We start from the raw sequence: 12,379 nt of genomic DNA, 5'->3' as shown, positions 1-12,379 counted from the left end.
AAGGTTATTTATCACATATGCATTCCATGAACGTAGTATAGGCTCTGAAAAACTGGCTCCAAAATCGTTAAAATTCAGGAGTTTCCCTCAGGGCTTTGTCTTGCCGGACTCACTGGGGGCCTTGAGCGACCCCCCCCCCAAGACCCCTCGCCGTAATTTTGCGTACAACTAAAACAGGCCTAGCTACGCCCCTGGTAGGGAATGTATTACGTAATATAAACTCATGCCCGACCAACCTCCGCATCTTGAAATCTGATTGGTTTATAAACGATGTGTCAAGGAAATCCATTATTATTGGATGTCCCTGATTGTACTACGTAGATTCTCTCTTTCCCTGGTTAGTGACCCTTAAACGTAAGTATTTTTTTTTGTTTTTTTTTTTGCATGGTGTTGTACCATTTTGCATGTAATAACAATCCACACAAAAAAGGCATGCAAGTATTTACAGTTGGCTTTGATACCCATTTACTTACTCAAGTATAATAATCGGAAATAAAACTATGAAGAAATATTAGTGTAATTTAAATTAAACAATATCTATTTCACCCGGCCGATATACAGCATTATATGAAAACTTGATCGCCCCGTGTGCCACACGTCTTCTTGATTTTTTATCGCAATAATGAAAATCAAATCGATGTCTATTTTGTATATTCATTTAATTTGTAGCATGTTAATAATACAAAATTCTCTGTTATTGATAATTTTTTTTCATGAGAGACAGGCGCGAAATGTTATTTTTTTTTTTTACAAATTTCTTGGCTTAAAAGTGCAGACCTGAGTACAAGATGGACTATCGTTATACAAATACAGGAGCGTAGCTAGGCCTGTTTTATTTGTACGCAAAATTACGGCGAGGGGTCTTGGGTGGGGGGGGGGGTCGCTCGCTCAAGGCCCCCAGTGAGTCATTGCATAAAACCTTTATTTCATCTTTAAAATGTGTTTTTATTTTTGTCACTTTTTCCGAAAGTACGCAACTGCGTATTTGCGTATAGGCAGCTACGCCCCTGTAGATGTACACGAAGATATATTGTCCCATGCTTGCATACGGATTAGATTTTTTTTGCATTTTGTGAAAAGATATAACTTAATTATATAAATTATAATAACGATATTTGATAACAAATTGCTTTAAAGCGGTTCCACTAAATAGTAATGAAATATTCTTCTGTACCTCAGAAAGTCGCACTTAACTTCGTTTATAAGATCATGGCTATTTCACAAAAATACTGTCTAGAATTCCGTAAATTTTTAATCTAGAGTGCAATGCTAGTACTATAGATAAAATATATATCAATTTCACTTGACTGACTGGCACACTGATGGATACGGAAGCCTTAAATTCCATCCAGTTGATAAATAGTGATGAGAAGAATTTGTCCTGAGGTCATATAAACCTTGTTTACATGTTGAGGCAGATTGTTTTTTTACTACACTGTTGATATTTTCCCCCTATAAAAACAATGTATTGATCAATATTTTTTCTATATATGACATTTGTGGATTTGCCTTGGTCAACTTAAATATTTGTTTTTTTTTCTGTTGAATAAAACTTAGATTTTTTTCATATACAACCTATAATAGTATTTTAGCGGCGGTATTAAGGGATCCGATCATGCTATCCATCAGTTCGTCTGTTCCAATTAAGCTCTTATTTGCAACTCCCCTGAAACCGTTGGATGAAATTTGATGAAACTTTCAGGAATTGATGACGCCATTGTATACCTCCTACTTTGTTTTTTATCTGAACGACTTTTGGGGGCTTCCTGCATGTCCCTAGATATTTTAGTAATGAATTTATTTACGATAGTTATTATACCCTTACTATGGTATTTTAGAAGCTACATCCAAAGATAATAAGTATTGATTGGATGGGTAGGTTTTAAATTAGTAGCAATCTTTGTAAATTTCAGGCATAATGTGATTCATTCATGTCAAAAATCTACAACCTTCATTTTTATTTCTTATTCAGAAAGTTACAAACCAAATATAAACCAGTCTTAATTCATCTTTTGGTTGTTAAAATTTTGAGTTTTGACACTTTTTAAGAGTTATCGTTCTTGATTTGGTTGATTGTGAGATGAATGTATAGTTTCTCCAAATACAGATCTGTATTGCAGAACATTTGCTAAAATATGACCTACGCATCAAAGGCATAGTTTTTTATGCACCTTGACACCTTGAATCACCTATACCACTTACAGTGTCTGAATTTTATATGTGTTGGTTATTTATGCATGTGATCTGCTATCAGACCATTATAATATCATTGACAAACTGTGAAATATGATGTTACATCTGTGAGAGACCAAACAGTAGGCATTATATCTTTATTTTTTCTATTTTTTCCTTTTTGAAACAAATGGCTGCACCAAGACAGGTAGGCTGGTGTCCATTGTCAACAAATAAATAAATAATACTTGTTAACAAGTGAAAAAAATATAGAAAAATATCACACTTATTTTTAGGGTCTAGACACATATTGGAAAGTTAAATGCTGCTTTATCAATTCCCAGTAGTTGGGGTATTACTGTAAGGTAAAAGGGTCTGTCGTTGTTCAACCTTCACTCATGACTAGCCCATTATATAACACACTAAGGATGAAAAAAAAAAAAACAATAATGGAGGGACTAAGTTTTTTGTCTCTACAAAGATTTCTCCATTTTGATGATTTCTTTGACACCGTTCTGCATTTCCATGATAGCTTCGAATTCTGTAAGACCTAAACGACGTTTGTTTGAGATGTCAAAAACTCCACCTACACTCTCTGTGTGTTCACCATGGATACCTATAAAATACAAATGATAAAGTTATACACACTAAATCCATCTGAAATATCACCATTTAGCATTGTGTATGTAATAAGAAAATATATACAATATATATGCATTTACCTTGATTTTTGTTAATAAAACATCTCCATTTAATTCTACGCAAGATATAAGAGTAAAACAGTTTAACTGCTAAATGAATGACTTTAAAATATACATCTCAGAACACTTAGTAATGGGGATGCGTTATATTTACTATAATTTTCATATAGATTTGCATGCTTAAATTATAAATCATTCAACTCTATAATACTCTGCAGTTTTTTTTATAGTAAATATCTTTAAAATTATTCTCTATTTATAGGGAGAATTATTATAATGTACAATATTCCAATACCATTCAGACAGACAAAATAATAAACCTCTATAAAGCTACCATTGGCAGAAATGTTACTATTACAAACCTCTTGGTTGCAAATTATGTTTCTCGCATATTTGTTTGAACTCTGGAAGCTTAGACAGTTTGGGGATTTTGATATGTACACTGGCTCTGCATGTTGTTCCTAAATTGGTTGGACAGAATGTCAAGTATCCATAGCCATCCTTCTTGGCAAATGTCAATTTGGCTTCTAATTGTTTGATGGCCTAAATAGAGAAGATGGTAAATATATATCTGATCATCATCATTTTCTCAGTAACAGAGATACAATGAAGTTTGAAGTAAAATAAACCTAATATAACAGAAAGACAGAGTAAGAATTTATTGAGGAAAATATGATAGCAGACAAAGAACAATAATTGCTTTTTTGGTTACATAGAAGCTGCTACCTCTTTTATTGGTCAGAACTTTATACAAGAACTAAGAAACTGTAGCTGCTCATTCCCATGGAAGAATAATCAAGGGAACCAAGGTTATAGCGGTAATCAAAAGAATGTAATTCAGGGACAAAGACCAGACATGGAAAACAGACATACACAACAAAGAACATAAAGTAACTAAAATCACAAATACAAAGTAACAAAAGCAAATGAGCAACTCCACTAAAAACTGGGAGCATGGACCTGGTGCACAAGTAGGGTAAGCGTCCTCTGTTTTTCTAGAAACACCGGCCGAGTTGCTCATAAAAAGTCAAGTCTGGGGTAAACAAACGAGGAAAGGAAAACTAAGACTCGTTGAATAGATCAGTTTTCATGGTGCAGATGGATACACCATAACGATCCACGAGTTCATGATGACGACCATAAAACTTCTGTAGTGATGACTTCAATCTTGTAGCAACATAACCCTGTTCCAGAAGCCTATTTGTTAGAGTTCTAGTGCGATATAAAAAGTCTGCGTAGTTTTGGCAAGCTCTGGCATAATGTATGAGTTGTGACATGAACACTCCATACGCAGGTGCTGAAGGGATGTTGCCACAGATGAAAGGAAAGTTGACATTTCTGAATGAAAAGTCATCACGTTTGTGATAAAGTTTGGTCAATAGTTTCCTTTTACCATTGATTTCTAAGTGTAGGTCAAGAAATGAGGCCGACTTCACAGCGTCTGTAGTATCCTTTATCTCAAGTTCTTTGGGGTAGATATGATGTATCAAATCCCTGAAATTAGGATTGTTTAAAGATAATATGTCATCTATATAGCGGAAACTGATATTATTAAAGTATCTAGCCAAACGATATTCTTTCTATTGGATCAGATCAGCTATAAAGTCAGCCTCAAAAGAGTGAAGGAATAGGTCAGTAAGTAAAGGAGCACAATTTGTTCCCATTGGAATGCCAACCGTTTGTTAAAAAACATGTCCACCACACAGGACAAATATGTTGTTGATTAAAAATTCCAGCATTTTGTAAACATCTTCCTCTGTATATTTGGAAGATGATTTGGAATTATTGCTTACAAAGTATGAGGAATCTCTACCAAGAACTATATATTTGTATCTAGGTGTACCATCTTCTTTTGGAAAAACAAAGATGTATAATGTTTTTAAGTGTGGATTTTAACTGAGTATGGTGAATAGAAGTATACAGTGTTGAAAAATCATAGGTTTCAAAGACCCTGATGTAGCAAAAACATTGTCTACTATACATGAAAAGTATGTTGTAGTACCAGCAGACAAAGCCAAAAACAACATTGTTTTTGTCTACAAAACATTTTACATCCATTGTTTATTATCAGAGGAAGATGTAGAAAATAATAGCAGTGATAAGACCTATACTGCTACCACACTCTCCAAAGAAGAGATTGTGGAAAACCATAAATCTGTGCTATCCTCTTTTGGTCTTTCTACCTAGGATGATGATTGTGATTTACTGTCTATGTACTGGATTCCTAAACTACACAAGAATCCATACAAACAATGTTTCATAGCTGGATCTGCAAATGCACCACCAAACCTCTTTCAGAACTTTTAACTTCTTTACTCACAACTGTCAAAGAGGGTCTGCAGTCCTACCACAACACTTGTTACTCCCGTAGTGGTATTAATTCAATGTGGATCCTGAAAACTGATGTAGCCTTGGAACTCATTGACCTACTTATAACTTCATTTGTTTCAAAATTAAAGACCTCATGGCCTTTAAAACCATGATTAAGATATAAACAGTCGTCAGTCAAAAATCTAAAGCTTGAAATCAAATTCCACAATAAATGGCATACATGTATAAAGCTTCTAACAAAATAACCAAAAAGCTGTGATAGATTAAAAGAAAACTATTACATACCGGTATATTTAGTATTAAAACAATATGGTCAAAACAAAAATCGGGTTGTCATGAGGAAGTTATTATCACTGATAGTCAGCAATAAGGCATCCCTTTGTAAAGCTTCTGTCAAATTATCATGTTTCTGTAATATATAAAGATGCAAAAAGACACCATGATCACTATATACCTCTTGCTTTCAAAACATGCTATATTTAAAACCTTACTTCTACAAGACGTCCATAAACTTCTTTAAGGTTGCCTCCCTTCTGCATAGAGATGAATCGTAAATGATCCTCCTCATTGGCCCAAACTAAGAATGTTTTGCTTGGGTTGTGGAAGATTCCTCTGTTGTTTGGCCAATCCCTGTAACCGTAAGCTGCCTCCAAAAATCTGTAAATATAAACCAATCATTAAACATCACATCTCCACAAACTACAATAATAGAGGCCCTGTAAAATTTCTAGTTTATATACATTAAAAAATGAAAATAATTATAAACTGATTTCACCTTGCAAATATATCTAAGCATAAAGTTAAATGATTCTTAAGACAATTTTGGATTGGTATATCAGAATTTGTACAATAATATGAAACACAGTAGGAGTTTCAAATCATTGAAAAAAGGAAAGGTTTTGGCAAAGTATTAGCAAAACACTCATATTGAAATAATCTTTTCAGTAAATACATGTATATGTATATTTGCATAAAGTACATACATTCATATTCTTAAAAAAAACAAAGTTTATTTGTACTGAAGTAAATGTCCAAACTGACTTTGAATAAAAAGAGTAACTGTACAAATAACTTTCTGAACCTATATCTACCTGTCGTCATTTTTGAACAAGAAATGATCATCAATGAGTTGCTGATTTTCTTCCTTGCTCATGCTCTCAAGGCGGTACATTTTGCCCTTCAGATCACCAGTAAGTTTATCACAGGCTTCGGCAGTCTTGTCCATCATTTCCTTTCTACTCTGGAAGGTCAATAGTAACATTATCAGACACCTTATAGGTTGATTATAAAACATCTGAATAAATAAAAGACTAGACCTAAGCAAAAAGGGCCCATTCATAAGGCAAGCTATGTACCACATGTTGATTGTAATGACCCATCAGCCATGGCTAGATCTACTAATTTCTATGAGAATTCTACATGCAGACACATACTGGTAACAAAGAAATAACATTTTCATACCTAATGTATTAACAAGAGAAAACCTATCAAATCAACTTTAATTTGGATCATTGGTTATGTGTTAATTGATTTTCAAGGTCTTTAAAGCAAGATTTAATATTACTTTTCCAAGTATGTGCTAAAATAACCCAGAATGTTGTAATTTTTTTAAATGGTTAAGTCCAAATCACAGACATCCAACACATTAATATACAGCATTACCTCTTTTGTTAAACATGGAGGGAATGAATAGCCATCGTGACTTCTGCCGACACGGACTCTTGTTGACACAATCATGTCACCGCCATACTGATCCAGATCTTCCAACTTGGAGACATCTCCAAAGTCGGGTTTGGGATGGTTTACTCCATCAACTTTGTGGTAATCCTTAATGACAGCATCAAATAGGGGTTTGAAAGTTGTGTATGCTTCTGGGTCACAGGCATAGAGTCCTACACCACTGTCAAGATTGTTGGCTCCTACAATATAAACCAACTTCACTTAATTCTAAGTAAACAATATTAACACATATGATAATGATAGAACAAATAAGCTTATAATCCATAGGTATGAATTGAATATTTGATTATCTCCCCTTGATCATAAACTGTTAAGTGAATTAATTTCATGTAAGAGAACTAAACGACTTCACTTACAAAGACAAGAAAGAAAACATCAATGCAAGATTGTTATTTAGTATTTTGATACATTTTCCCTGCTAGTTTGGGTGATACATGTATTATTTTCTTACTCTTTCTTAGTATCTTACCCCCTTTTCCCTAAGGTACATGTATCATTGAAGAAATAAAAAAATATTGTAAATTTAATAATCTTAATATGTGTTTCATTTATAATAACTGATCATCAGTCTTATTAGTTTATACACATGCAAATTTTGTATACCTAAAATTTATAACTGGAGCCGAGTCATCATCACTTCTGTTCAAATCAATACAGAATTGCATCAATGATAAAATTCATTACAATCCCAATTAGTTCTATAACATAAAACCACGCATTTTATATTTATCTTTCATGTTTTCATCGGATATTCACATTTTTTTTGTTTATAGTCAAAATGCGAGGCTTTATCATTGGACCTTAATTTCAATAAAATGCGTGGTTTTATGTTATAGAACTAAATCCCAATGGTCAAAACAGTATTTTCTATCATCATTAACAAAATATTTTAGAGAATATATATGTTGGTACACGTGTCTAAATCTAAGTTGTTCCAGTATTTTTTATTGCTTACAATACAAAATTATAATGCTATTTATTTAATTAGTCAGTGTAATCTGGTAAACTAGATTTTCTCATTCAAGTTCGGTATTAGGATTGCTGTCCTTGAATTAGGCTATCAAGGTGACAATTTCATATGACAATTTTTAAACAATTTAAATACCGCAATGTTCATGGTCAGTGTTCAGTTCAAATATTGCAGTTATTTAATTACATATGCTTAAAGCAAAAACGTTTTTCCCGGTGAGAAATAACTAACATGAGTTACATCCATGTATGTATTTTTAAAGGTCGTTAAACACTCCTACGCCTTAAACATGCCATTGAAATGAAATATCAATCCCTCAGGACTTGTTTACGCTGTAACCCATTCGAAACGTCCATGTCAACAATTATTGATCAGGTATACAGATATCAGGATGAGAAGCTAAAACTCTGAATAAAAGATTATTTCCTTACCTGACCTAATGCAATCTCCTAAAGTTCCACCCAGTGAAGTTTTCTTATCCTTCAGTTGTTCATACAATTCTGGTGTTAAGTGCTTTTTCAACAGAGATTTACTTTCCCCCTTATTAAGTTTATCCCACAACTGTGCTTGTGTTTCTTCTGCCATTTTTCCTTGCTGTTGGCCGCCTTTCTTCTGATCTAACTGAGTAATATAATTTCTATACATTATATATAGACTGGTTGCCCTGGATTTCCCTTCCTGCAGATCGTGCGTTGTCGATTGGCTAGTCAAACACCGCGGTATTCGTTCGATTGCTCGTCGGTGAACACCGCTCAGTGTGTATATAACCGTTGGTAAGGCCAGTCCTCACTCAAAAGTTTACTGGATACATGCCCAATCAAATCGGAACTCAGGGATTATATTTTAATTTCTATCAATTCATCGATCTTCGGGGATTTTAAAAAAAGTCATTCTTTAGGCTATACTGAGTTTAAATGTATATTCAATATGTTCAATACCGTTTTTACCTGGATAGTGAAAACACGGATTTTTAAATTTCAAATGAGCTTAAAATTTCCACGAGGCATGAAAGATTGTTCCAATCACAACCCATTGAAATGCAGGGACAAGATTTCACAAGAAAGGGTTTCCATCGCTACCCTCGTTTATTGCGAAATACAGCAACGTTTTTCTCGTCACGTTTACCTGACCTTTTCACCTGTCACTTCACCACAGTTTTTAGGATTGTCTGGATGGGACAGTAAAAATGTAAAAATACACTAGCCTCTCTATTGATAAAGTATTCGTGAAGTATAAGCTGGAGAGGGAATTGAATATTTTTAAACATTTGATTAGAATAAATGCCCGTCTATAAATTTGTTTCATGATAGATGCACTAATCTTTATAATCTAAAAATGATAACTTAAATCTTCACCAATTAATTATAATGTGGAAGGAATGCATCTGACACGCGGATTATTGTTTGAAAGGTGACCTCCAATAAAGTAGCCAAATATCTCCCTTTTTTGTCAAACACAATAGATACAATTATAAATGATCAACCCTTTCATCGCACGTGGTGTGGTGGTTTTGGTCAGATCGTCTGTGTACGCCAGGGAGGGATTTCGACAGAATGTTTTAGGTCCTGGAATTGTGTCCTATGCATACAATCAGCAGCTGTAATCCTTTTGCAATTTCGTTTACGACTGCTTCTTATTCACCATGTATTAAACACACAGTACCTTGCAGTTTGTAAACAATGATGCTTACTGGAGAGAATTCCAAGTTAGGCATGGCACGTGTCACACTGAGTACTTCGATTTCATATATATGTGATGTGCACCATGTGTTCGAATAACCAGCCAGAATACTACAGATTGCAACTGCTTGGCAAAATTAATATCACAAATACCTTTTTCTGAAAAAGCTTTGGGAGCATTTATACACCAAGATTTTCACCCCCCCCCAAAAAAAAATGTTGTTAACCCCGTGTGTATTGCAACCGCTTTCGAAGTGTATACCAAATTTTCATAATAACAACCTTTGACGGCAGCTTGATCAATGTTTGTAGGTGGATGGAAGCGTTCTTCTGGTACAAACAATTTTCTTTTATCTCTACAACTCCTATGATCTATTTATATATTACAATAATGAGCTGGAAGAGCTACGGAACATGAAAACCGGTCATAATCGTTGTTTTACGAATTAGTGTTTGAAACAGCTATATCTATAACGACACAAGCTTTTCGTCTCTCTGTCGATAGCTGCCTGTAACATCGGTGATTTTACTGCATCTGTTAGGACGACTTTATAGTTGTCCTACAGCTTGTCCCCCATGACTGTATCCATGTCTATTATTCCGTGTTTTTGTTTATGTTAATTTTTGCCGGTCACTTCCATTGTACTCTTCTCGTAGTTTTCGTTGAAGCTTCTATACATTTGTTTTGATTTTCCATGTTGATAAAGGATCCAATGGAAATGGTTTATCCCTTGGCAGATAACTGTACAATTATCTAAACGTATCCTTTTTGTTTGCTGAATATTAAGTGGTTAGTGGTGTTCTGCTTTTTGTCAATATTCTTTCATCGACTGTACTAACTTGAGTATCTTTCATGTATCTCTGGATGTCAGTAAAATGCTCCTTTAACTGTACTGATGACCTCCTTGATTTTTCAGACATTGCGACTTTTTGTAATTGCCTCGTTATTGTGTATATGCCTGCTTAGTGCAGTAAGTCCATTTTCCTGTTTTTTTTTAAAAGTTGATGTGTTCTCCAAACATTTCATTCTCTTAATCCTGACATAAATAGGAATATTGACAATTTCATTTTGTATATAAAGTTTAGGTTTTGGACGACTGTCTGATACCTTCTATTCACAATACTTTATAAATATGCATTTATTAACAAATTTTACATTTAATTGATGAGTCTATTTTTTCACATGAACTAAGTAATTTTTTTATGCCCCCCAAAAAACAGTGACTTTTTGTTCTAATGACATTGCATATGCAAATCTAACTGTATGTTAATCTGTTTCATATGTTAAACTGAGCAAGGTTAATACCAACTTCACTCCCCATTTAGACACACACACTGAAAGGATGTAAATGAAATGCATAATTCATGAGATCTATTATGAAGGGCAGCATTAAATAAACAAGAGTTGTTGAGAAGATTGTATCCAGAAAATTATTGTATAGTGAGTGGTGCTAACACAACTATGCAGTTCCTGAACTAGGAAAGGGAAATTCTGCAATTTCCTCTATAAAATAAAGTTTTTTCTACTTGTCAGAATAATGATGTTGAATGTTAAGAATTTTGTCTAAAAGTTATCCTAAGAAATTTGATACAGTAAGACAATGGTGACCCCTATAACCTATACAGAGACAGGTCCAGAAATTTTGAAAAAGAGAGGCTCCCAGGAGCCTGAATCGCTCACCTTGTAAAATGTTTGCTTTTCAAGGGCAATAACTATGACAAAGAGTTGTTAAACAATTTTGACTCAATGAAAACTTAGGTAGGACTTATTATAAGGATTATTTCGTCAACTGAAAGTTTCTATCTATTATAGTTTTCAAGATATTGGCTTAAAACTGCTAACAACATAATTTTTGCCTTTTAAGGGCAATAACTCTATCAAGTCGTCCAACACCTTTGATCCCTTGAAGGCTAATGATGGCATTATAATATGGATCATTTTGGCAATTGAAAGAATTTGGCTGGTTTGGAAATGTATGACAAAAACTTCTGATCCCTTCATTCTATTTTTTGTAACCAAGGCAAAGTTTTTTCAACAGATAAAAAATCCCCACATCAAATCTATGCAAAATACCCTAAGGAATTGTCGTACTAATTTTGGCTTTTATGGTCAAGAAATAATGTAAAAAATAGGGCAAAAACGTCAAAAAACGGCAATAACTCCAACATGGCTTAACACATTATCACAAAATTGACCAAAGATAGATCTCATCATGCTTAACACCTTAACCCCATTAGAATATGTCTAAACCTAATGCTTTTGGAGATATATATGAAAAACTTCTGTCTGTCACCTTTATTTTTAGTAACAGTGGCTATATTTTTCAACTGATCAAAAATCCCAATAAAAGTTCTATCTAAAATACTCTAAGAAACATTCATACCAAATTTGGTTCTGATTGGTCAAGTTATGTCAGAGAAGAAGATTTTTTGAAGAAAAAACATTAAAAAGAGCAAAAAACGTTGAAAAAGGGCAATAACATGGCCTAACAGATTAAAACAAAATTTGACCACAGATTGATCTCAACATGCTGAAAACTTGTACTCACATCAGAATTTTGTTAAACCTAACAGTTTTGGAAATATATGCAAAAATCTTCTGTCTGACCCCTATGTTCTATTTTAGGTAACAGCGGCCATGTTTTTCAACTGATCAAAAATCCCCACATCAGTTTATGCAACGAACATTCATACCAAGTTTGGTTCTAATTAGTGCCTGAGGAGAAGAGTTTTGACGACAATGACGGCCAACAAGTGATGGGAAAAAAAAAAAAAAAGAAGAGCTC

The 12,379-nt window shown here is 33.8% G+C and overlaps 1 protein-coding gene and 1 long non-coding RNA gene across 2 annotated transcripts in view; one reads left to right on the top strand and one right to left on the bottom strand.

The window, feature by feature from the left end:
* Nucleotides 1-186: 186 nt before the first annotated feature.
* LOC148615148 (uncharacterized) overlaps nucleotides 187-12,379 on the top strand; it is a 44,122-nt gene continuing 31,929 nt past the window's right edge. The window contains exon 1 of the long non-coding RNA XR_015923833.1: nucleotides 187-354. This is a non-coding gene — a long non-coding RNA (uncharacterized LOC148615148). The remainder of the gene's footprint in view (nucleotides 355-12,379) is intronic.
* LOC148615150 (arginine kinase-like) lies at nucleotides 2,316-8,537 on the bottom strand. The gene is made up of 6 exons (XM_088589780.1): nucleotides 8,346-8,537; nucleotides 6,867-7,123; nucleotides 6,296-6,444; nucleotides 5,696-5,861; nucleotides 3,236-3,416; nucleotides 2,316-2,788 (listed from the first exon to the last, which is right to left on the bottom strand). Exons 1-6 carry the CDS (start codon nucleotides 8,497-8,499, stop codon nucleotides 2,646-2,648), a joined length of 1,050 nt encoding a protein of 349 aa, XP_088445906.1. The 5' UTR covers nucleotides 8,500-8,537; the 3' UTR covers nucleotides 2,316-2,645.

Source organism: Perna viridis, chromosome 6 (assembly GCF_037379345.1).
Source record: "Perna viridis isolate PV_CMFRI_1.1 ecotype Kerala chromosome 6, ASM3737934v1, whole genome shotgun sequence".
NCBI lineage: Eukaryota > Metazoa > Mollusca > Bivalvia > Mytilida > Mytilidae > Perna > Perna viridis.
Note: the sequence above shows the minus strand (reverse complement) of the source record. Positions and strands in the feature narration are given on the sequence as shown.